This window comes from Pogona vitticeps, chromosome 3 (genome assembly GCF_051106095.1).
Source record: "Pogona vitticeps strain Pit_001003342236 chromosome 3, PviZW2.1, whole genome shotgun sequence".
Taxonomy (NCBI): domain Eukaryota; kingdom Metazoa; phylum Chordata; class Lepidosauria; order Squamata; family Agamidae; genus Pogona; species Pogona vitticeps.
Window position 1 is genome coordinate 199,571,638 of NC_135785.1, and position 26,114 is coordinate 199,597,751.

At 38.4% G+C, this 26,114-nt stretch overlaps 1 protein-coding gene across 1 annotated transcript in view; it reads right to left on the reverse strand.

Annotated features, from left to right (window-relative positions):
* Positions 1–798: 798 nt before the first annotated feature.
* UMODL1 (uromodulin like 1) overlaps positions 799–26,114 on the reverse strand; it is a 45,897-nt gene continuing 20,581 nt past the window's right edge. The window contains exons 8-22 of the mRNA XM_078390274.1: positions 24,682–24,794; positions 22,968–23,187; positions 22,085–22,222; positions 20,534–21,151; positions 19,494–19,751; positions 18,620–18,732; positions 17,321–17,534; positions 16,267–16,404; positions 14,407–14,861; positions 13,146–13,291; positions 11,435–11,671; positions 9,584–9,743; positions 5,688–5,772; positions 3,024–3,228; positions 799–2,039 (exon numbers count right to left, since the gene is read on the reverse strand). Of these exons, the coding sequence (XP_078246400.1) occupies positions 3,044–3,228; positions 5,688–5,772; positions 9,584–9,743; positions 11,435–11,671; positions 13,146–13,291; positions 14,407–14,861; positions 16,267–16,404; positions 17,321–17,534; positions 18,620–18,732; positions 19,494–19,751; positions 20,534–21,151; positions 22,085–22,222; positions 22,968–23,187; positions 24,682–24,794 (3,080 nt within the window). The 3' untranslated portion in view covers positions 799–2,039; positions 3,024–3,043. The remainder of the gene's footprint in view (positions 2,040–3,023; positions 3,229–5,687; positions 5,773–9,583; positions 9,744–11,434; positions 11,672–13,145; positions 13,292–14,406; positions 14,862–16,266; positions 16,405–17,320; positions 17,535–18,619; positions 18,733–19,493; positions 19,752–20,533; positions 21,152–22,084; positions 22,223–22,967; positions 23,188–24,681; positions 24,795–26,114) is intronic.

A 26,114-nucleotide genomic window follows, 5' to 3' on the forward strand; every position in this document is an offset into this window, starting at 1 on the left:
TGTGACTACAGAGGGTACTGTAAACTTCAAAAACACAAAGAAATTAAAATAATTAAAGCATTTCTAAAGAACAGAACAAGATACCTCCCCAATGCACACACTATGGTTCCCCTTAGAATGCAAGCCAAGATTCAGGTGCCTAATAATAATAATAATAATAATAATAATAATAATAATAATAATAATAATAATAATAATAATAATAATAATAATAATAATAATAATAATGTGATGATGATGATGATGATGATGATGATGATGAGCTTTGAACGGCGGATCTGGGAAGGGACCATATGGATCATAAAGTCCAATATTTATATTTCATAATCTTGAGTGACAGCTCTAACAAACAGAAATTCACACCAGTTTTATTATGACATCAAATGCAACTTGCTCCATTTCACTTACAACACTTCTCTCCTAACAACCCCTAAAATTCAGATATAACTCACCAAACATTTAAGTAGCCAATCAAAGTCGCTTAGTATTTCGTATTCTCTGCAAGGGATAAAGTAGTTTGGAGCAACTTAAAACTGGAGATGTTAACATTTTCAAAAGGCACTAGGTCCAGATATCTTAAGTTGTCTGCAGATATGGATGTTAGATTATGAATAATACACAGTAATTACAGTATATAAACTCAGAAATTGCAACCTATGAAAGTTCATCCTTGATTAGGCTCACACAAGATAACATTATAATGTTCATGAGTGTTAAAATGTACAATTATATACCAAAATATCTCAACTTCAAAAAGAAAGCCACAAAGGTTCATGGTCTCATGCTGTGCACATATCATTTTATTTTTTAGCAATAATTTTAGCAAACCAGTGCCTTAGGATAATATTAGCTATTACTATAGAGTAAAACACTGCAGTGGCTTACATTGCAGCAGCAAATCGTTACTAAGCGACAAATGGCCACTTGTATCTGCACTAGTTGCACAAGCAGCAACGCATTAACTCATGGAATGCACTCTTCTGATTTACACCCATGTACTTATGCTGGCATAACTAATCAATAGGATTCTGGTCTATGTTTAGGGTGGAAAAGCTGTCCATTGAGTGAACCTTGTATTGCCTCTTCAAAATAAATGGGCTAAAGCACATCAGATGTTTTAAAAATAATAATGTCCATTTCCCCCAACATCTTCAAACTTCATCTTTCCTTCTGATAGAGTTCTAACAAAGGTGGCCAGTTTCCACCATTTTTTAAATTATTGGCGCTGGAAAGAAGAGGAAATAGCAACCTTGCTTATACATTTCATACGACGCACTGGTGACAGACAAAAAGTATGAATAATTTTGGAGAACAACATGTAACCAAATGGAATTTAGTTGCTGCTTTGTAGATTGCAACAGTCAACCTCTCACTTTTATTATCTATGTGAAGACTTGCCATAAACTAAAACCAGCACAGTTTACTTTGCTACATGGTTTGCCTGTTTGTGTAAATACGTAGCATATGCTATAAGCTACTGCCACCAGGCTAATGTTTGAGCAAGTTCGTAGATGGATTTGCTTTAGGATATAGGTACTTTCCACAAAGCACTGCTTGCACTGTAAAATGTATGTCACGGGAAGGTACTTAATAGGAAACAGATTCCACTTTTATTCAGAAGAAAGCTTTATTCTGTCAAACCAGAAACAATTGCAGACATGGTTTCTTCCATTCACTGTTTTGAGCCGCATGCTGAATAGGTTTGTCAATGCTTATCCAGAAATCTGTGGAACTGATGTAAAATTATAGTTTCAAAATGCTTTCCTTGACAATAATCCAGCATTCCTGTTGATCATTTAGCATTTTTTTCTCTCTCTGGGTTTTCCGTTGAGAGGGCAATTATTATATTCTCTTATTTAAGTGCTTGATTGGAAAATCATAATGAACATCTTGTTGTGAAACAGTCTAAATTGTTCCCTTGTACGGATTAATGTGCTCTGTCTTTCAAGGGCAAACAACCCCAACAACAGTGGTACGGCAGGCCAGGTGAGGGAGAAAGAGGACCCCAACAGCAGAAATAGCAGTGTTTTCTTCACCACCTGAAAGAATGCAAGAACCATAAAGTGCCTTGAAATAGCAACTGAATTTACTAAGGCATTCATCGATAATTGATGACAAAACTAGACCAGCCCCAAGGACACACTCAAATACCATCCACTTGTGGCTAAATCTGGCTGGGTGCATCATGCCCAACATCGCCTGGAGCACTATTATATTTGTAGAATGCTTCCAGCTAAAACAGCAAAATAAATAGTATGATAAGTGACACATGATCTGTTTGTCTCACATTTGAATCCCACCCCTCCTCAAAAGGTTTCATCCATGGGGATTATCAGTTTTATCTCCCCAGCCAAATTAAACAGAGTGATGTGCCTACAAACATAAAATGAGCTTCATGACTGACTGGGAATCCAAATCATGTTCATCCCAGTCTGTACTAAATCTACACCAGTGGTTCCCAGCCTTGGGTTCCTAGATGTTCTTAGACTACAACTCCCAGAAATCCTGGCCAGCACAGCTTCTGGGAGTCTTAGTCCAAGAACATCTGGAGACCTAAGTTTGGGTATCACTTGTCTACACTCTTCCCTATACTTGCTGTCTCTAGACATTGATCAATACAGTATATAAACCAGTTTTCTCTGTGTAGTTAACCATTAGTATATACTTATACTTACTACATAAAGGAGGAGGAGCCTCATAATACTGTTCTAGTTCATGTATTTATACTATATACTTTTGTAAACTACTTTTAAAGATTTTGCAGGGAGCAGGAACATAGAAAGTTTGCTTATAGTGAGTCAGAGCACTAGTCCATCTAACCCGGTACTATGAACTCTCAAAGGTTCAAGGAGGATTCTTTCCCAACTGTGTCTGGGGATCTCTGGTATTTCCTGTGGGTCTCCCACCCAAGTGCTAACCAAGCCCCACCCCTCTTAGCAGCCAAAATCAGCCATCAAGATGGTACAAAGGGTTATAGACACACCACCACTTAGTAGAAGAATTCAGGGAATAACAGAACTTACATGTGACAAAACTGAAATGTTCAGTCATAGAACACTTGGTAGTTAAAATTGTCAGACTTGATTTTGAAATTGTATGTTCCTGCCTTCCGGTGGTGTCGGTAAATTAGAAGAACTGTTATTCCCAGTACAAGAACAAACACACCAATGACAATGAGGACTATATAACCCACGCCTAAACCAGGCTTGTCCTCTCCCTTTAAATCATCTGAAATAAAAGAAATGGAAAGATGACATTTACTACTCCATAAAACTTAAGGACCAACAGTATAAAACATGATGAAATTTGAAATGTGCACTCTGACTTTTATAGTTCAATTTCACTTATGCTTACTTGGAAGAAAGTTGAAGTTCACAAAATTCAGTGAGGCTTACTTGTAGGTGAACATAGATATGATTGCATTCTTAATGGTTCATTTATTGATGAAAATCCCATCTATTTATTTAATTGCTTGGAAAATAGAGCCATTGGTTAACATCACAGTCAATGGCTTTGCATTTCTTTGTGGGCAGGACACACACAAAAATATATGATGGGATGGGGGGTAGTGGAGGATTTGGTCTGGTTTCCTTCACCCATTGATCCAAGCTGATTTTTACTGAACACCACAGGATGTAATAAAACATAAGTATTGATAATTCCTAATCTGATGAGGCAAATATTCAGATCTGTGTTCTGTTTTATGTTTAAAATATTGATTTCTTAATTTTGGGTTAGAAAAGTGTGAAGGGGTCTTATACATGGGGGTGCCTTATACAAAGAAAAATGTGATGTACCCAGATGGAAAGCAAACAAGATCCTCAGTACATAAATCTTTTTTGCTTTGGCAGTTTGGAGGTCAAGAATACAAAATCCTAAACTTGCAATCAGGGACTTGCCTTCTTACTTGTGGTCCAGTCTGGCCCAAGATATTTTGCTGCTTGAAGCAAAATACGAAATGGCATACTCCTTCCTATTCCACAAACAGAAACTGACTGGGTTGGCAGCTGAATCTTAAGTTTTATTCCTGAATTAGCAGGTAGCCTGGCTCTATGAGCTTTGAGATCCCTTTCAGCCCTGCAGTCCTATGATTCTACTTTGGGGGTAGAACAGCAGACCAATTTTTGGCAGTACAGGGCAGGCTAGTGGGTGTTGGCAGTATTTTTCTAGTGGAGAAGTATATTCATTCCATATAGACTCTGCCAGGGTTGCTAACCCTACAATGTGCTTTCATGCCTAGTGGAGCCAATAGCTTTTTACATGTATTTTGCCAAACTTATAAAAACATCTGTTTGACTTGAAGTAACCTCTAATAGGCATGCAGTCCACTGCTGTTCCAATCTCCATTTTATTATTGCATCTCAGTTTTCCAGGGTTGCAATTCTAATGCCCCCTTAATTATCTTTGCTTAAAGGGCCCAGAGAGAATTGAAAGGCTGTCACCTCTGCCCAGCCTTTCTTGTCTGAGATGGCCATCTCATTCTCTCTTATTGTGAGATCTTCTGAATAGTCTTTGCATTGCTGTTATATAGCAACATTAGCCATTCAAGGTCATTGGGTGGGATAAAAATATGACAAATTGCTGAGTCAGCTATGAAAACAGAAAAATCCTCAGCTTTAAAATAAAGTGCCCACCATATCCCTGCTATTACCTGATGTCCGTTTTAAAGAAAAAGAAAAAAACAATGCCCTGATCATTTCATTCATTTTTTAAAGAAGTGATCCAATGGCTAAATCCTGTTGCTCAGCATAGTAAACTGCAGTAGAGTATGTCCAGTGGGGATTTAGTGAGTCAAATCCTTTGTTCCATTTATTCAAGTGGGTTGTGATTTGCTATGATAAAGTAAGTCAAAACCAAAGTAAGCACATTTGAATCAGTGCAATATATGGAGGAGTTGGCTCACTAAATTCCCACTGATTCAATGGGCCTGATCTAGTGAAATTTACTAAGCTAAGCAACAGGATGTGCAATGAAAGTGCTCATGATCAAAGCTGGGATCAAGGCCATATACCATTTCTAAACATGCAACCCAGAGGATTTCAAAATCTTTTGAAAACATTCAGCTCTCATGTGCCTCATTGTCCTCCCAGACATCAGAGGCATTTCCACCTGTTTTCCAAGCTGGGAGTTTTAGTGAGAAAACACAAAATACCTCTCTCATACATGTCCGTTCTCCCTCTTTTTTGCTTTCATGCTTTCCTTCTTCTTCATTATAGATTCATTTATCACAGATTTAAAACACTGAATGTCAGCTACTCCATAGTCTTTTATAGTGTGATTTGATTTTTATAATGGGACTTGATTATTCTTTGACTTGGTGCATAAGAACAGGTGACTCATTTATTTTACTTTGGTTTTTGTTTGTTTGTTTGTTTACTGCACTCCTATGCTACTTGTCTTTGGGCACTGGGACTCAAGGTAGTTTATATGATTTATAATGTATACACACTTTTCTGCTTTACCTGCTTTCTTTCCATTACCTTCACCATCACCCTTTCCATTTCTGAGTAGAACTTGCAAAGTAGGAGGAAAGCCCTGTCCAGAGTGTAAAGAATTATAGTATAGTATAAGTCTTATTCCGGACCCCACTCCTAATGTAATAGACAGCGGGAGAAGCAGACAGACCTGATGACCCTTAATCTTTCCTTGATAATTGACCTATTCTATAGGCCTTGCTTATTACTCACCACTGTATTTGCGCAGGGGCCCCCAAGAGGCACTAGGCATAGCAATAATTTCACCACTCCTCTGAGAACGGAAACCACTGCAGCTCTGTTTGAATAAAATGCATGGACATGGATTGGGATTTTTAAAAAAAAATCAATGTGAAATGTTTAGACACATATACTAGAAAGTTAAAGACAGTTGGAGTACTTTGTATTATACATGTCCGCAATCTCTTACGTGACCAATGATGTACTCTTCTTTCAAATTACGATCTTATAACCCAATTAGATGGACTGTAGAGCAGCAAATGAAACACTACAGCTAGCACGTCATTAACAGAAATTAACACTTAAGTGACACAATCCTCTCCTAGTCACTGGTATGAGCAGGCAGATTGTGAACTAATACAGCATATAATTCCTGACATAATGACAACACGAAACTAGGTAAAATTTTAAAAAGCTCATGATTATGATCAAACTGATTTTAATACTTAATGAATTGCCATGGTTAACAATGAGTGTTCTGTGGCATCCATTCTGGCTATTTTAGGTACAACCCTATATATGTTATCCTTACAACTAGTCCCCACTGAATTCAGTGAGTGTTTTCACCCATATAACTGTGCATAGAATTACAGGCTTAAATACGAGTAGACACCACTGTTGGCTTAAGGGAAGACATCTTATATTTGCTCTGAGAAAACTGACAGCAGCAAAAGCGATACCATCAGAGCACCACTGGGAGTGATCTTCCTTCTGTGAAGCTCTTTGTCAACAAAGCAAGGGCCTCCACAGTGGTAGAACTCCTACTGACAGGAGGACGGTCAGACACTAACCTGCTCAGCAAGCAAGACTGAACAATTAAGGTTACATTTCGTACATCAGTCATCCAAAATATTGCTGTGGACCCAAGCTAGGGGGGAAAACATATTCCTTAAATCAGAGTTGCCTGTAGCTCAAAACATTTTCAAACAGCAATCTAAGTAGCTTTCTCTAAGGGCAAAGGGGACTTAAGAGTGTGGGACTTTGTAAGAGGTATTTTGCAACCAGAGAATTTCCTTCCTGGTTAACCACTGGATTGCCACAAGTTTCTTTTTCTGTACCTGTACTTTTTATATCATCTGCATGCAGTTTTCTTCCCACTTCCAACTAATTCCTTTAAAACCATTATTTGTCACCCAGGTCTTATGCATCTATTTGGATGAGATTTAGTCTCCTGGAAATATGACTATTAGGTATTCCAAACAATAATATAACAATTAGTTCCATGTAGTATAACCACTTGCAGTAGTAAATCCTCCACAATGAAATGCACTCATACAAATAAATACAAGTCTGTTATATATGCACATGACTTGTGTGTGCTGTTCCATATAATGGCTATTGTACCCCTGCACACAGTACTCCTAGATAAACAGACAGATAGGTAGACAGACGGATAGAGTTTTACTTTAAGAAGATATCTTCAATAATTTCATAGACAAGGCATAATTCTAGAGGAAGACTGTAAATGGATCATTCAATGCCTGAGGCTAGGATCCAATTAGGGCCTTGAGCTTGTAGAACTTCCCTTTTCTAGTTTCACAGAAGGAGGTATCTGATAGCTCCCATCTGCCAGCCAGTCTCTCCTCCGCTCCTCCTCCCCCTCCTCCAGAATTCTCTTTCCCCTCTTGCATGCCTATTTTCGGCAATTAGTTGCTGCTGCCTGGAACTGTTGAACTGCATCTAGGCCTGTATTTTTTGACACTTCCTAGAAGAAAGTATTTCATATTATTCATTTATTATTATATTAAATATATATATTAAATATATATTAAATATATATATTAAATAAATAAATACTGTATATTTATTCCCCAGTTTTACCTTGGGGAAGAGCACCTCATTTCATTGCACCCACTTGTGAGCGCAATGACAAATAAATTTCTTATGTCTTATGTCTTATGTCTTATGTCTTATGTCTTATTTTAGAGAGAAAGACCTACATCACTTTTCAAAAATTACGACCTGGTTTACAATACTGCCATTTTAGAATCACAAAGTGCAATGTAAATAAAGGAATAAATCAATTATAAAAATTGATTAACAATGAAATATTTGACTAAAGTCAGTAGGGATATGTCTTACATGTTATCTTAGTAATGTTTTTCAGGAATTCTGCAAAACATAAGAATCCTTCTTTAATACAATGTAAACAGTAATTTCCTCAGCACCATATGGATTTCACTGGCACCTAAAGACTTCAATAAAGATCGGTGTTTATTATGTTTATTCATATCTAATAAAGGGTTCTGCCAAGGTCTAGTTTTGTATTTTGGAAGTTATTGTTTAAGCCACTGACCTTTTGTAAGATAAGGAAGCTCAGAGATAGTTTTATTATTTATTTATTTATTTATTTATTTATTTATTTATTTATTTATTTCCCACCCATCTGGTCTATACGACCACTCTAGGCGGCTGCTAAGTGCAAGGAGCCAAAGCAGAAAAGGAAGGAAATACAAAGAGGATTTAAAGAGAATCTTAAGACTTTGTAAGAGGTATTCTACAACCAAATATATCTCATTATTATTTTTTTCCCTTTGGGTTGCCCACTGGCCTGCCACAAGTTTCTTTTCCTGCACATATCCTTTGTATATTATCTGCATGAAATTTTCTTCCAAAATCCTACTTTCTTATTCATTTCTACTTAAAACCATTACAGTAGAACCACTGTACAGTATTTGTAGAATCAGTACCCATGGTTTCATTTATCTTTTCCCTGGAAATATTGAATTAAAAAAAGACTCCCAGAAATATGCGTTTCCAAGATGTATTGCAAGATGTATGGCCACTAGAGGGAACTAGAGACTATACTATATACAGTATATGGTTTGCTATATCTGTGATTTCTGGAATTTATGGGAGGGGGAAGCTTGGAACTGATCCCCCACGGAGACTGCAGTCCTGCTGTAATTGTGACCTAGGTTTTATGCATACACTTAGATGAGATTCAGTTTCCTGAACAACAAACTTATATTAGATATGCATTATGCATTAGCTAATTCCTACTTCTTCCCCTTATAATATACCTGTGCTTAATCCCTATCCATAAAATATCATTTAATATATACCCAAAACCTGGCTGGATAGCTCAGTGGTTTAGATATCTGGCTGCAGAGCTGGAGGTTGGGAGTATTTATTTCCCACTCTGCTTCCAAGGAGAAGAGTCATCCTGTGTGGCCTTGGGCAAGCTGCACAGTCACAGAGCGCCCCCAGAAGAAGGGAATGGTCAACCACTTCTGAGTACTCTCTCCCTAGAAAGCCCTGGAAAGGGTCACCATAAGTCAGAATTAGAGATGGAGGCTTCATATTTGTAGACTAATAAGAAGCCCACCAGCACAGGTGGCCGGCCTGATTAACACCCCCCCACCGAACCTGCTAGACCATGTACTGCATGGCAGATGGCACACGTAGCCGGCATCATCTCCAGCGCTCCATTCGGGGCAGTAGCCCAGCTGACACAGCCCTGCCTTTCCTGCTTGCCCGGCCACTTCAGCAAGGGGGTGGGAGGAGGAGTCTGTCTGCTCAACTGCGGAGTAGCCAGTCAATAAGGGAGGCAGGTTTGTGGCAGCGGGGCTACTGCCACAATTGGGGCATTGAAGATGACTCTGGCCACATGTGCTGCACCGTAAGTGATCTGGTGGGGTCTAGGGGTGTATTTTAATTGGGCTGGCCACCTGTGCCGGTGGGTTTCATAGTCATCTACCAATTCAAAGCCCACATCTCTAGTCATTATAATTATATCCAAACCCAGGGTTTTCACCTAAATCTTCTATATCTAACTAAAAGAGAAAAAAACACTACCAAGACAACGAGAAGGGTGGTTGTCACTCCAGAGACAGGCAGTAATGGAAGTTAACAGGAAGATTGCTTACCGCCTTGCAAGTCCTTCCAGGAACTTCCACACAGACATGGATTTTGCAATGCAAGTAAACCACCGAATTGTTGATGAAAGAGAAAATCTTCAGCTTAAACTGGGCTTTTCTGAACATCCCATTTGAAACTATGGTGGTGTGCGTTTTTGGAACTGGACAGCTAAAAAGAGAAACATCAGTAAAATAATTAGAGAAGGACAGGATCCTCTAAGGATTGCAAGAAGTGTTATTAATCAATTTGCTATAGACATGTATAGATTAAAAATTCCAATTCGGTTCACAGTACTCTTGTGATCTATGTGATAGATATCCATATTAACCCTAACCTCTTCTTTTTCTTCAATCTGATTATCAAAACATGAAATGGTTTGAACCCTCCAAAGCACTACACAAATGGTAAATATTAAGTAGGTATTTACATTTGCAGCATGTTAAAAATTCAGCTACATATAGTATTTATGTTATGTAGTTATGTAGGCAATGTTTTGACTTCCCAGTGTGGTACAGTGGACTGAGTGACAAATCAGGACTCAAGACATCAGGGTCTGCTGAGCCATATAAACTCACTGAGGGGGTGGAATTGGTAAAACCACTTCTTAAACATATCACTTGAGAGCCCTATTAAATCAGTTTTCAACTTGATGCACATAACACTCACATAGGTGATCTTTACAACAAGCATTTAACACAGATTGGTATAATTGGGTAAAGGTTCCCTTGACATTTAGTCCAGTTGTGTCCGACTCTAGGGCGCGGTGCTTATCCCCATTTCTAAGCCATAGAGCCAGTGTTTGTCCGAAGACAGTTTCCGTGGTCATGTGGCCAGCGCGACTAGACACGGAATGTCGTTACCTTCCCACAGAGGTGGTACCTATTTATCTAATTACCTAGCAGATAAAGAAACAGTGGGCTGAAGCTAAGAAATAAATGTCTGGTATTCTGTTTGTAGGGGATTGTGTTTCCTCTTCTTCTCCTCTTCCCAACTCACAGCCTCGCCAATCTCTGCACAATTGGGTACATGGCTGGTCACATGGCTGACCACACAAAGGAGAGCTAATGGCAGAGAGAAGCAACTGTAGACATGCAGGGTTTTTTTTCAACAGGATTTCAGCCACTGACTTGTATAAGACCAGTAGGACAATGTGTTACAATTAATTTAATGCTTGCAACCAGGTAGAGCCATTTAGAAAATAACAACATACAACTGTGCTTTGAGAGATGCCTATGGCTGTCAACGTTGTGAGTGTATGCATATTTTGAGTTGAAGAACTGTTGAAATAAATACTAGAAAGTTGTAAATTGGAATTATAATACTGTATATATATAATTTTTATACTGGCGCATGAAATACTGTTTGAGAATGATAGCTTCAATCTACTACACATACTAGTCACAGGGCACAACTGGTTTTTGTACTTTTCATTTGGTATATAACATTGACTGTTGACATTGGCTTCATGACCTCACAATGACAACAAAGGTCAGATTTTCCAGAGATGAAAGGAAAGAATGCCCTCAGATAATGTGTAAACTCAAAGAAGTTCTCCCACCACTGAAGACTCATAATCAGAGGTTTCACTCAGTGAAAATGGACCGGTCCTACTTCACCAGCAAAACACAACATGAGATGAGGTTGGTCCACATTCTGTTCCATTGCAATAGCCAGTATCCAGACCTGGATCCCCAGGATTGTCTTTCATCCCCAATCAAAAGTATTTGCATGCCATGCTACCTACATGTTTTCTTGCCCACCTTGTTAGCATGCCCCTACATTGTTCACAATGATATATGTTGCCCCACTCACTGTATCTTAGCTTGCAGTGTCAAACGTTCCACAACAACACGATTTACCTGCCATGTATAAAAGGAAATGACAGAGGATCCATTGAATTATTCGTAGGAGTTGCCCAACATTCACCAACAACCACCTTGAGTTTGCTATCTTCTGTATGAATTCCCACCTCAATCATTATGTCATCACTAGCAGAGATGCTGAAATTTTGGGGGATTTGTGAGTTTCCAACAAACAACTGCATTTCTGTTAAGAAATGTCCTGATCCATGCAAATCCTCAAACATGGTGTAAATGCTGCAAAAGAATCAATTGTTATTAATAGTTATGGCATATTTTTTATAGGCTGTGCTCCTTTATTCAATGTGTGTACAGTATCAGTACTACTGCTAGATATTATAAAGACAAATGTGTGACTCTGCACCATTCTGAGCCAATGGAATGTAATTATATAACCACTTTCTTCTTTTGCACAGCCCAGAATACAAAGAATTGAAGGCCCACAGTCAATGGACATCAGCAAACGATTATCATCAAAGGGAATGTTAGCTATAGAAAGAGATTTATTTATGATAATGTCATCAACCAGTTGAAACAGATTTTCCTCTTTTTTTTTTTTTATTTTACTGAACATTACTATTCCCTTTTCTTCCACAATCCTTTTTCCTCCTTAGAATTACTTGTTTGATCCTTTCTGTAATCTGGACATTCTTGGACTGAAATCCCCAGAAGCTTTCACCAGCAGCTGCACTGGGAGTTGCAGTCCAAGAATACCTGGGGAACACAAGGCTAATAACCACTGCTATAGGGCAATCCCTCAGGTTGGATACATTGTAGGCAAGTTCCAGTTATACACAAGCAATACTCTTCAAGCATGAGGGATGTGTGCGTGTGATACAAAGTGCATTAAAAGGAGCCTTGTGGCACAGTGTAAAATTGTAATACTGCAGCCAAAACTCTGCTCACAACCTGGGTTCAATTCCAGGGAGCCAGCTCAAGGTTCACTCAGCCTTCCATCCTTCTGTGGTTGGTAAATTGAATACCCAGCTTGCAGGTGTGGGAAATGTGTAGCTTACATCAGAGATCCCCAACCCCCAGTTCGCGACCCAGCAGCAATTTGTGGCCTAGGCAGGACCAGGCCGTGGACACAGATCTCCTGCCCCCCCACGAGTGCCTCCCCTGCGAGCATGCCACACGCATGTGCATGAGCGCACCATGCCCACACAAGCGTGCCACACCCCCTCAACCGGTTTGGGAAAAGGCTGGGGACCTCTGGCTTACATAATTAAATTGTAAACTGCCCAGAGAGTGCAAAATCTAAAATGAAAATCAGCTTTCAGTGTTATCTTCTCTTTCACTGAGAAGAGTGCTACCCTTTCACAAGGTGCTACCCTGTTTCCCCAAAAAATAAGACCTAACCTGAAAATGAGCCCTAGTATGATTTTTCAGGATGCTCGTAATATAAGCCCTAACCCAAAAATAAGTCCCAGTTAAGTGAAACCCCGCCCTCCACCATTGTGTAGCAACCGGAAGATGACATGACTGTATTTGAATAAATGTAGATTGTTGTACATGAAAAAAAAGCATTCCCTGAAAATAAGCCCTCATGCATTTTTGGAGCAAAAATTAATATAAGACCTTTCCTTATTTTTGGGGAAACACAGTACTAGGCTCTATTTAGGGGCTTCATAATAATTGTTATAATAATGTATAATCAGAGTATAACCAAAGTACTTAGAAAAAAAATATTATTTACTGAAGTTCTATTTACCCTTCTGGAGTATATCCAGATGAAGCTAAGAGATCATTCTGAAACACACAATGAACTGGAACAGCAAGGCTGAAATGGTGGATGACACCCAGGGAAGAAGATGTGTCATTCCGGATAATTGTTTTGAGGATAGTGTGTGTTGTATTCTGAAAAATAAATGAAACAGAATGTTTTGTTCATAGTAAGAGTGGAGAAGTATAGCACTCCTGATGTCGTGGGACTGTGACTCTCACAGTATATTATTATTATGCACAGTTCTACACTTTCAGAGCACTGATATGAAATATAGGTATGGACCTTTAATGCTGAAGGTGCCAGCATCTGTATACGGACATGATTAAAGAGCCAGCATGTGCAGTAGCTTCATGCAGTCCTTGCAAGTCCAAGAACTGGAAAATGAGGCTTAGAAAGGCAGCAGATCTGAACTTGCGCTTTCTGTGTCAGGCCACGATACAGGCTTGTCATTGACTATTTTCTATTAAAAAAAATCTGTAGCTCTAATAAGACATAATCATTGCTAGTATCTTTAAGAGTTCAAAAGGACCAAAAGTGATTGTATCTATAAACAGCACACTGAACAATGGCATACATTTATTGGTATTAAATAATAATCAAGTTGGATAACAATTGCTACTTCTGATCTCAGTTATAGAGCCCACATTGCTATTTCTATGTAAGCCCAAGGAAATTAAGAAGAATTCTATTATGGTCTCATACCTAAAATGACTAAGTAACTTTCATATTATTAGAAGAAAAGATATCTCATTCAGTAACCTAAATTTGCAAATGAGCAGCTTTTCTTAAAGATAAAATGTTTGTTCATTTACTAACATGTTCGCATCCCACTTTATACCTAAAGATCGCTGAGCATGAACAAGCAATTCAACGTAAAATTTTAACAATTTAAAACAGAATATAAAACGGTTGAAGAAAACCAAAATAAAAATAGGGCTGCAAATCTAACAGATCGAAAAGCAAGCCAGATAAATAAGGCCAAATTCTTGAATAAATTGATAGAAGTTATTTGAAGCCAAAAAGAAGCCAAAATTGCACAAAGGGCTTTCTTAAGGTATCTCCATCTTTCCTCCAATAGTAGTTACAGCTGGAGCAGGGGCGGGGTGCAGAATGAATCAGAAGCCTGTGAGAAATATTTCAATAACGCATGACTCTTACTTACTGTAACATCTTGAGCACTGTTTTTATTAAATACTGTATAGTTAAATCCCACAAAACTTTCTCCTCAGAACTCAAGATGACTTACACTTTGCACTTCAGTTCCACATTCATTCCATCCTGTCCAAAGCACAACATGACTGGAATTACTTTTTCTCCCACTGCAGTGGGGCCTCCCCAGGGACAATGAAGATTCTGAGATAGACTGGTTCTGTAGAAAGCCCTTCTGGATGGCGACGACAATTTTTTCAATTTCACAGAACACTTGAACTTCATTCTTAATTGAAAGCTTAGTGAATGACAAGGATGGAACTGGAGGTGAAGTTTTGTTTGCTACTGCCTCTGTAGATGTTGTATCAACTGTAATGCCCATGGTTGAGTCTTTTAAAGTTTGGGCAGAAGAATTCTTTGAAACAGGGGACGACACTTGGTTTGAAGTAAATGGATGCATCAAAGGCAAAACAGTGCTATTCCAGTCCTTTGCCTGCGTATTTCCAGCATCATGGCTTGAAAGAACTGCTACAAAGTAGAGAATGGTGCATTGAAAATTGTATTTTGTAATTAATTTTTTTTAAAAGAATAAGCTAAACGACAATATCAATGAATGAAGAAAATGGGTTTATGTGCAACTGGCATCTTGTCAGATTCACATGCGAAAGTGTAAATGCTGAAGAGATTACTGGTCTTTGCCTTGGTTATACCCTTCCCCCATCCCAACCTCAGTACTGTTCAGGAGTCCAGGGAATCTGGATAGCAAAAATATGTACTACTTGTACATAGGTTCTTTCCTGCATTACTGAATGCATCTCATTATTGCCTGAACATCCAGAACAGAATCTGAGGCAACAGTTTAAGGCACAGAACAAGTCAGCACTTGAACTGTGTGATATTCTTCCTTCATCATTTGGTGAGGCCAGGACATTTTGGAAACTGCTGATTTATAGGGTCTCAGTAAAAGTCATAAGCGACCTGATGGCACGTAAAAACAAGCCATGTACCTTTAAATGTAATTATAAGTATTAAAGGACAGAAATCTTTTTTGTTCAGTTTGACTAGTAATATGCATTTACTATACGAAAAAATGATTGATTTCAATTAATTAGTTATTTGTAACTAGTAAACTCCAAGCCTTGCACTAAGCAGAGTGAAGCAGGCACCTTAGACAGCAGATTTAGGAGGTCAAGAGCAGCAAATTGTTGCCTATATAATTGCTTTTTATCCACCACTAGGTGGTTTTCTCAGATTTTTGAAATAAATTATTGCCAAATGTTTGTTGACAAGCTCAGTCGCACAGTTCGATGCTTATCGGATTAAGACAAGTGAAGGCAAAAATTTACAATGAGTATATTAACAGAGAATTTCAAAGACTAAAATGTAGATGGTCATCTGCCATTAATTTATATCAGGGCTAATCCAGTGTAACTGTTCCTGAAAGCCAGATGTAGTGGCAAATTATGCCTAAATTAGGGTCACTACACATGTTGTCATGGAGGAGTCTTGTGTCAGCCTCAGAAAATACACTGTCAACAGGGAAGGGGTAGACTTAAGGCTAAAATGGAAGTTCCAACTAAGATGAATCTGGTGTTTGGGGGTAAGGTGAAACAGAAGGACTTGGAAGATAAAAAAGGCTAGCAAATGAGAAATCAAAATGTTAGACAAAACTGCTCCAAAAATAGGACCTTATAAAGCAATGTAACATAGGTATTCTGGTTTTTATTAGGCAAGACTCCAATGCCCAGTTCCTGGGGATCTATACCTATTTAGTTGATCCAGAAAGAGTTTACTTCAATTCTTTGTGGAATTTATAACATCTGCTGCCGGGATTCCAGAGGCTGTGCTTTAACTACTCCTCCCCACTCCCACCCACCCCATGGTGAAGGTAGGTTGATGTTTTCATGAATGTTAGAAAATCAGAGATAAAATTAAATGAAAATATTGAAAGATTTGCCTTCACAGAGTCTTCCATGTCTCTCAGCATTTACATTGATAAATCCTTCTTTGCAGCTGCAATTATAGGATCCATATGTATTATAGCATGATGCATCAGGAGAGCAATCTGTTTCTTCTTTATCACACTCATTATAATCTGGAAAAGATTAACAGTGCATCAGTATATCATCTATCTATCTATCTATCTATCTATCTATCTATCTATCTATCTATCTATCTATCTATCTATCTATCTATCTATCTATCTATCTATCTATCTATCTATCTATCTAAACACTGGCTTTTGTAAAACTGAATGTTATAGTTGGTAACATTCATATATATGCCATAAAAAATACCCTTACTTCTGAGGTCATTGTATACTAGTCTTAAACTGCTCTAGAAAAGAAGAGCTTTGATCCATTCTGCCACATGGACCTGTACCATTCACAACTATTTCCGAAAGATAGCAGCTCTGTGCCATAGCCTTAATAGCTGCACACACTTAAAGATGCTGGAGGAACATCCACCATGTGTGCAAGTTTTCATGAATTATACCTTTTACACTGACAGCATCCTGAGATGAGTTGCCATCTGGCTACAATCCTACACACAATCACTTGAGAATAAGCGTCAATGAAGACACTGAACCCAAAAAAGACTTTGTTCTAAGTAAATATTTATATTTTAAAGATACTTATTCTCCACTGTCACTAGGAGAAGGGGAGAAACTAGACTGGGAAGGTCAGAGTAGAGGACAAGAGTATAGGATGTGAATAGATACCGCCTGGAAGATCCTCACTGTGACAGCAGAAAGGCTAAGGCTAACCTGACATCTGGGAGGACTGTCATTCATTACAATGCTAGTGGTACAGTTGGATTAAACATCAATTGTTTTACTTCTGAAATGATGAACCACACATTTTACTTTCTGCAATAAATAGGTGAAATCTCAGTAGGAACACTTAAGCCCTCTAATGCTTTGGAGTCAACATTATGAGATACCACATCTGAACTCTAACATTTATTATTTTGCAGGAATAGAGAAATTACAGAAAGAAGTTACAATTTACCATGTATGGAGAGACTGGTGTTATCAATAATGAAACGGTTGCTGTGTCGAAAGGCATCAAGAAAAGACCAGGAAACATTGCTTGCATCCATGTCTTCAGGAATTAGGAGACTAAAGCTTACCATTATGCTTCCATTGGTAATATTCATTATCAACATCCTAATCATACCAGCATCCATTTTCTGAAGAATGTTAAGGGGCAGAAATGTGCGGACCTGTTACCAAAACAGAATGCACATATTCTATGAACTTGAGTACTAAACAATCATTTGAAATGGTGTGTTTTGTAGGGATGTAGATACCTTAGCACATCAAACACTGAGGTCTGCTTAATACTGTACTTTGATTAAGAACTACAGAAAATTCAGGAAAGGGTGTGATCCTGCATTGGGTAAGTAAGCCACTGACACACTATTCTTTCTCAGCTTCACTTTTGAACTGGATAAATGTCAACACTTACTCTATTATTTTTTATAAATAAAAAACATTCAGTGACAGAAATAGCACAATATTCTACTTCTCACTGAGGTGTACATCACTTGATAACTCTCAGGTGAATGCATGAGCATTCGCTATTAAAAAACTATTGTTATAAGGAATGGGAGGCAACAAAAAGCTACTCCTTACATCTATGCATGCACTGAATGCAAAAGGAGCAGGATGATGCCCAATGAAAAAAAAATTCTAGAGTTTGTATGATTAGTATGTGGTAAGAACAAGTTTAATGTATGTACACCTGTATCTGAGTGTACATATTCTATACTCATTTACAGGTACCTTAGCTGGACCTGCATAGATCCCATTCACACTTGCAGTTAAGGCAAAAGTGGGCAAAGTGTAGACCTCCAGATGTTGTTGCACTAAAACTCCAAGCACTCTTGACTACTGCCTGGGGTGACAAGAGATGTAGCACGACATTTGGAAGACTGCACCTTCCCTGTCCCTAAGCAAGGAGCTGAAATGAGGCAATAGGATGCACAGAGGTTGGGCAGGGGAAACAGTCAGAATCCCCCTCTGCCTCCACCTGTTTAGAAGACCTAGGGCTATTAAGGGAAGCATAGGGCTTAGTTCTCCCTATTTCAGCTCTCATATTTCTGAGCCCTTATCTATATTTGATGTTATAGATCTATATACACCAAGATTTTACCTACAGATTATAATTTCTTCTCCCCCATTAATATAATCAACAAATCATCAACCAGTTTAAGCCCCACACCCAAAATTATACCAGATAAGTAAATAGACAAATATATATGTTCTGTACAAAAATGCATTTCCCCACATTTTCATATCCACATACCTCAGTGAGAAACATCTGTGTAAAATTTTGGAATAGTTCATGACTGCAGTTACTTAACTCTGGACTATAGTTCAGATTTGTTATCTTGACTGTCCCATTAAATTTTTGGCCAGCTGTAAGATGGGGGGGGGGATTCCAACATTATTAGTATGAAATGTGTTAATCAGGATGCAGTTTGCATTCTAGGAAGGTTCTGATAAGTTGTTGGACCTCTTTCGGAACCCAAATGACAAAACTGAATATAAATAATATATTGAAACAACTGAAGGAGTAAGATCTGTTACTTTCAACATTCTGCATTTGTAAAAGGGAAAGATTGTATCAGTAATACATGCTGTTGTCAAAACATTCACTCCATGGATGGGCAGTAAATGCAGAAACACATACAATGCAAAAACTAGGCTAAGGACATTTGCTCATATTTAATAGTCAACTATAAATGTGGTCCCTTCTTTCATGGGCTTCTAATACTGTGCTTCCCCAAAAATAAGACAGGGTCTTTTATTAATTTTTGCTCCAAAAAACACATTAGAGCTTATTTTCATGTGATGTTTTATTTTATAGTTCTGGTTGCTGCACAATGCTGAACTATGGTGGAGGGTGGGGTTACACTTAACTGGGGCTTATTTTTAGGGCTAGGGCTTATATTACGAGCATCCTGGAAAAAAATCATACTAGGGCTTATTTTCAGGTTAGGTCTTATTTTTGGGGAAACAGGGTATGCTAGGTTCATAAAGAATTACTATGGCTTCTGTCGTGGTAATTCTAATTAATTTACTAATTAATTTACTAATTAATTTAATTAGCAAATTAATTTTACTAAATTAATTAGTAAAATTAATTTACTAATAACAATAGTAAATTGTTACTATACCTGTCATTACTTTATTCTGTACAGGTTCACTTTTCTTTCCACAAACCTCTGTCTTAATTTCAACAGTGTACAAAATTCCAGGTTTTAGTCTAGTAATTGTGAGGTTATTGCTCTGTGTTTTAACCTCCCGTAGAACCTGTTTTCCCTCAAAGAGCCGAAACTGGAAAACAGGATTCAGTAGAAAATGTGTGGTCCACTTCACTTCAAAGCTGGTACTGGTTACACCGGAGAACAAAATTCTTTCTACTGGAAGAGGTACTAAGAGGGAAAAAAAATAAAAATTAAAACTTTGAATGGAAGGAAGCAAAGTTTCTGATCTCAGAACCTGTGTCATTTCTTATGTTCATGTATTTCTTGTTAATTAAAAAATACCTGTACCGCTATTTGGAACTACTGGTTAAAAATTAACAAATTCACTAAAAATGGTCAGAAATTACCCCGGCCCCAAAGTAACATTTATTGATCATTTTTGTTAAAACAGTTTAAAGTAAGTTTAGCTGTTGTTGCTCCAAAAATTAACATATTAATTCCAACAGTGTACAAAATAAAGGTGATACTTTTAATGTTTTATTTTCAGAAGAATTAGTTCAGATTATCGGATTAGACTCAGATTAATCTTGCTAAATCCTCATACACAGCTGCAGTTGAGGTTCTTCTCAAGGTGTGTTCCATCTGTTGCATGACAAGATGGAGAACTCTCCTTGTTGTGGGACTCTGCCTGTGGAATATCCTCTCCACAGAGAGGCTCACCTTAAAATCATTCTGCTGCTACTGTAGGCCCAAGTTTTTCTGTTTATCCAAATAATTTAAACAAGTCAGTTTGTTTTATAAGCCTCTTTGGTGCCATTTTTACTCTCTCACATTGCTTTTACTACATTTAATAATGTTTTACCACATGCCATTGTTTTCATTACATTTATAAGGGACAAATCTGTTCTGCCCTTTATTCATTCTCTTGTATTCTCGCATATTCACAATCTCTTTTACTTCATACCAACCTAGTACTTTCAAGGAAAGTTGTGACATAACTGCAGACTTACTGCCACAATCTGTTGTGTGCTCCTTATAAGACAACTGTAAGACTTCAGATAATTTGTTATCTTTTTCCATCACTTTATCAAGGGTATAGTTCAGTGCATGAACTTTGGGATGCTTGGTTACATTCATATCTTGAACTTTCTGAGAACTTCTCTCAGTTAAAAAGTTAGGTGTGCTTTTCTCTTGTTCAGGGCCATTTCTCACAAAAGGAAAACTGGTAGGATATGAAACTCCAAGTATCATGGGCAATGAAGAATTGTCTTTTTCTGGTGCTGTTGATAGTCTCTCCACTTCTAAGCTTTGCTGTGTTGCAGTGACAGTGCCACCATCTTCTGCCACCAGAGTTGTTGTTTCTGAAATATTCAGGGTGTTATTATTTCTGGCATATTCTGAAATATTTGTTCTCTGGGATCCTGACACCATTTTCTCTTTCAGGAAGTGGACTGATTCTTGGGTACCACCTGTGGGTACTATTATTGTCTCAGTAGACTTAGAAGGGAAGGAAGTCACTCTTTTTTTTTCTGCCACTGATACAGGAGTGGCACTTATCCTTGGCAATCCATCCATACCATTTGCTTCTGACGTTGGCACCATTTCAGTAACAGGATCCACAATTTCCCCTGAAAAGCAGCATTTTGCAATACAGATTATTTCTTGGCAAACCACTAAAACAAAGCTACTTTACTAACTACTAAGGAGCCTCATGGCGCAGTGGTTAAACTGCTGCACTGCAGCCAAAACCATGCTCACAACTAGAGATGGGAGTATTTATATACAAATACAAATTACCCCCCCACACACAGGTGGACATAACAAGGGTCCAGCCCCATGGAGTCAGATGGTCCACTTACCAATCTGTTGCTGCCTCAACCTCTGTGGAGCCTTCCAATGGCTCTGAGGATTGTGTGCGGCTTGCCACTCCTGGCAGGAGGCGGGACAAGAAGCTTCTCTCTTAGGTCGAAGAGTGGCTCGCCAAACACAATCTCTGGAGCCATTGGAAGGCTTCGCAGAGGTCGCAGCAGTGGCGGATTGGTGAGTGGACTGTCCAGCCCCATGGGGCTGGGCCCTCGTGATGTCCACTCACAACTCAGGGTTCAACCCCAGGTAGCCGGCTCAAGGTTAACTCATCCTTTCGAGGTCAGTAAAATGAGTATCCAGCTTGCTGGGGGAGGGGGCAATGTGTAGCCTGCATAATTAACTTTTTTAAAAACTTTACCAGCATGAATAAATCAACAACAACATGTAATGAAACACTTAGTCTATTCTATGTGAAGGGGATCCATGCAGTGGAGGAATAGAGGACCATACTATTTGATCTGCCCATGATATTACACTTGCTGCCCTGAGTCTTCTGTCCAACTTCTGTGCATTGAAAACAAGTTCAATTAATGAACTGACTGAAGTTTTGGAGGTTTCTCTACGTGATAAGCAGTTGTCACCAGAAGGAGCCCCCATGAGTATATAACAGAAATTTAAAACTAAATACTTATTTGAAGTCATGGCAGCAAGCAAATCCTCATATCCATCCAACTTGATGTATTTTTGATTCTTACCCTCACAATTTCTCCCTTGTCGGAGCGGGTTGGCATCTGTGGTGGTCTTGCATCTGCACATATATGAGCCTAGAGTGTTGATACACTCTGCAAACCTACAACAATCATTTTCTACTCTGGATGCACATTCATTCCAGTCTATGAATTAAAAAAAACAGTTCAAGATAAAACCCACAGATGAACAGGTTAACACTTACTACAATCAAAAGCCACACAGTTGTATCTTGTTTTCAAGAATCTACATAATATCCTAAATACTGTGCTGCCCAGTAGGTGTCAGGGCTCATAAAATACATTTGCCACTTCCCTGCTTATAAGTGCATTTCTTTAAAAATTATGGTAAGCCCTCCAACCCTTGTTCAGAAAATGGCATAAAGCAGCCAAATCCTAGGGTCTCTCCCCCCTATATTCATATATATTTTAAGGTAGATATTTTTAATGGTTCACTGACTATGAATTTGTTTGGATTTCCTAACACAGTATAATCACAAAATACTCCTACAATTTCCCCCACACAAACTACTACTCTCCATTCCTCAGAAAAATTCTCATTGCAGGCATTTTACTGTATATCAATTATGTACAAAGGGGATGAGGAATGTGCGGCTATCTTGATGCTGCTGGACTGCAACATCCCTCACCACTCACTGGCTATGCTAGCAAGGGCTGAGGGGGGAATCTGTAGTCCCACAGCACCTGAAGAGACACATCAAGTTCTCTACAGACTCTCTGATGCCCTTGAATATCTCCCAGCGCATCCACTATTGTGGTGACCTTTGGTTGTACAATACAAGCAATAAGCTGGCAACTTCATCACCAATTGTATAATGAAATATACTGGTATAATCCGAACGTAAACTAGAGATTTAATGAAATAGCCTACCTTCCACTAGAGAGCTCTTTGTGTCAATAACCAGTATAGAACTTTTGAAAAGGGACGAAATCATTAGCTCAAATGCCGATAGCTCTTTAGGAAATTCCAGGTCTTCTACTATGATTTTAAACTTCACAATGATACTACCAGTTCTGAAGGAATCAATCCGGACTTTCAGCTTCTCTGCTTTGTACAATGCAGACATATGTGGAGGAAATGAATTCCTAATCTGCAAGCAGGTGACAGGTTTCAGCATCAAAGTACTGTACATGTTTCAAAGTGTATTGTCACCAAAGTGTCAAAGGATATATACATTGAATCTATCATTGACACTGTTTTTAATTTTAGTATATTTTAGTATATTTAGTGTGCAGAATTTATCAAAAAGCAGTTTTATTTCTGAGACACACCATATACGAAGCTTTGGCATTTACACAAGCAACAGACTAACACTACTGCATTTATTTGTCTAACAACAGGAATAAAATGCTGGCAATTTAATAGGAATGGGGCATCCATTAATAATGAATGTCCTATAGCAAGGATAGGGAACCTCAGGCCAGGGACTGAACCTGGCCTTCCTGAGGTCCCAACGTTGCCCTCCAGGATTCCTTAAATATTCAATTTTCTCTACAATTACTTGTGAACTAGATTAAATCTTCTATTATCATTGCCCTTAATAATGCCAGGGACAAACCTCAGCTCGTTAAATTAGGTGTGATGTAGGAGCCATGTTTTAATGTCCCAAACATAATTACATTTAATGAGGCATAATAATCCAATTTTATATTCTCTATTTCATAAATGGTCTGATCTGAAATATTAATCTAGTTGATGGTCTAGAACCTATAGTATGCCCAGGCATTCTATCAGATTACTAGGATCGTCAGCTTTTGTCTACTCTTGCTCCTCTGCTTTTAGCAGCTTATGAACTTGCAACCTCAACAAGGTTGTCTTCTTGCTGTGATAAGTTTCATCTGTTGATGTCTGCATATGCTTGGTCTCTTAAAGGCACAACATGAAGCCACTCTGTTTTTTTCTGGTCAGCTGGCGATCCTACACAGCACAAGGGTTTTAAAGGTAACCCTCCACTGCTCCATCAAACAGAAAACCTGAACACATGGGAGCTGCATTACTACTATATACAAGGCTGAATTTCCATCTGTTGGGACAACAAAAGGGAAGCAATTTGTAGTAATATTTTCCAGTCTTGCTGTAAAATAATGAAATTTTAAAAGATTTTACTAATGAGAGGAAATCATTGCATTACATTAGGAGTGAACAAGTAGGGAACTGTATTTGGGAGACTATGGAGCTCCACCGGCATGCAAACACACTGAAACTGGCTAAGGGCCACAGCCCCCTGTTGCCACTGAATTTGCTGCTGTGGCAATGGAGAAAGCCTTGCAATTCTTGTCTTTAAAGCAAGGTGCATGCTGTCAATGCACGATGATGCACTTTGTTTACAAGTGGAGTAGTGCTTGTATGAAGCTTCCTGGAATACATTTCCACTTGGAAGCAATGCACAGGGAGTGTGCACTTTGTGTTAAAGGGAAAATACTGAGGTTGGGTTTGTTTGCTTCCACCATTGCGATAAAGTTGTTAGTGGCAGAGAGAGGGAGACCTATAAAAAACAGCCAAGGGGACACATCTAGATCAGAAGCCACATGTTGCCTATGCCTGCAGTACACCAAAGTTTGAACATTTTCAGTGTTAGCATTACCTCAGACATCAGAATGCTAGCAAATTCCTGATATTCTGCACTGCTGGCATTGAGGAGCTGATCCGTGAAGTTATAGTTCAAGATCCTTAGTGTTAAACCAAACATCAAGGCATCTAAACGGCACAATAATACAAGATTATTGGTGATAGGGTTCATCCAAGAACAAATAAATTAACATATTATATTATATTATATTATATTATATTATATTATATTATATTATATTATATTATATTATAATAATGTGATAATATTTCTTTATATTGCACTCCACACCAGAGTGTATTCTAATAAAATCAATAATGTGCAAACATGCAACACATTTAATCACAACCTTAATTTTGAATCCATACATCAACATAAAACTCAAAATGAGCAGCAATCAAAAAGAATTAACCAACTGTTAAAAACAGTTAAAAGTTCAAATAAAATACACAGGTTCCTCTCCCTATACCCATCACCTATTGTTCCAAGTTTAACAAATAGGTTTTCAAATCTTGTCTAATTTGTCCATCTCTGGTTCCACATGAAGGTACTAGGGGATTGATTTGCATAGCTTTGAGGCCAAGTGGGAAAATGCCTGAATTTGCCACTTCAGTTCAAGGGACTGACAAAAGTCTGGAACATGTAGACTGAGTCCTCTTAAGACAGGAAGAACATAAGGCTTTAAGTATCAAGACAAGGATTTTTAAATGTGTCCTTGACCTGATAGACAGCCAGTGCCTACAATGATGCGAAATATGAGAGAAATATGGTAAGTTTAAAATCACTCACACCACACTACTCTATCTAATCTTAAGTGTGAAGGAGACCTAAATCCAATTGTCAGTCCCAATCAGAGCAGCCTCATTGAATCAATGGGAATTTAAAAGCCTTTACTCATATAAGTTCCACTGATTCAATGGATGTACAGTGGGGACTAAAAATGGATTTAGTCCTTAAATTTAATAATGAGGGTTGCCAGGTGTGGAGTATCCCACACCCTAAGATTTCAGGGCCAAAGCATAAGACTATAGGGGGTGGGTGCTTATGGTGTCCAAAATGGACTCTTATGATGTTAGAAGGTCAGAACAGGCAAGATTTCCCAGGGAGCAGATGCAGTTGCTGCTGGGCCAGCTGACTGTGGAAACAGGCAAAGGGGAATTATACGTAAACAGGCCAAGATAGACTTGGACTACTGAGATAACACACCATCTAGAGTCAATGAAAAAGACATTTCTTGGTGTCCAGGCAGCTACCAAAATGTGTCTCAGCAAATGCAGCTGTTGGTGCCATGCCTGCTATAAGTGACATCCACACAGTCTTAGAGTGCAATAGACAGCTGCAAAGGCACACAGCCAATCACACTGCAATCACACTTTCAAGTGACCCTTCTATCAGCCAGGGAATTGCTCCTGCTTGGCCCAAAAAAGCAACCTGCAGCTGGAAAAAAA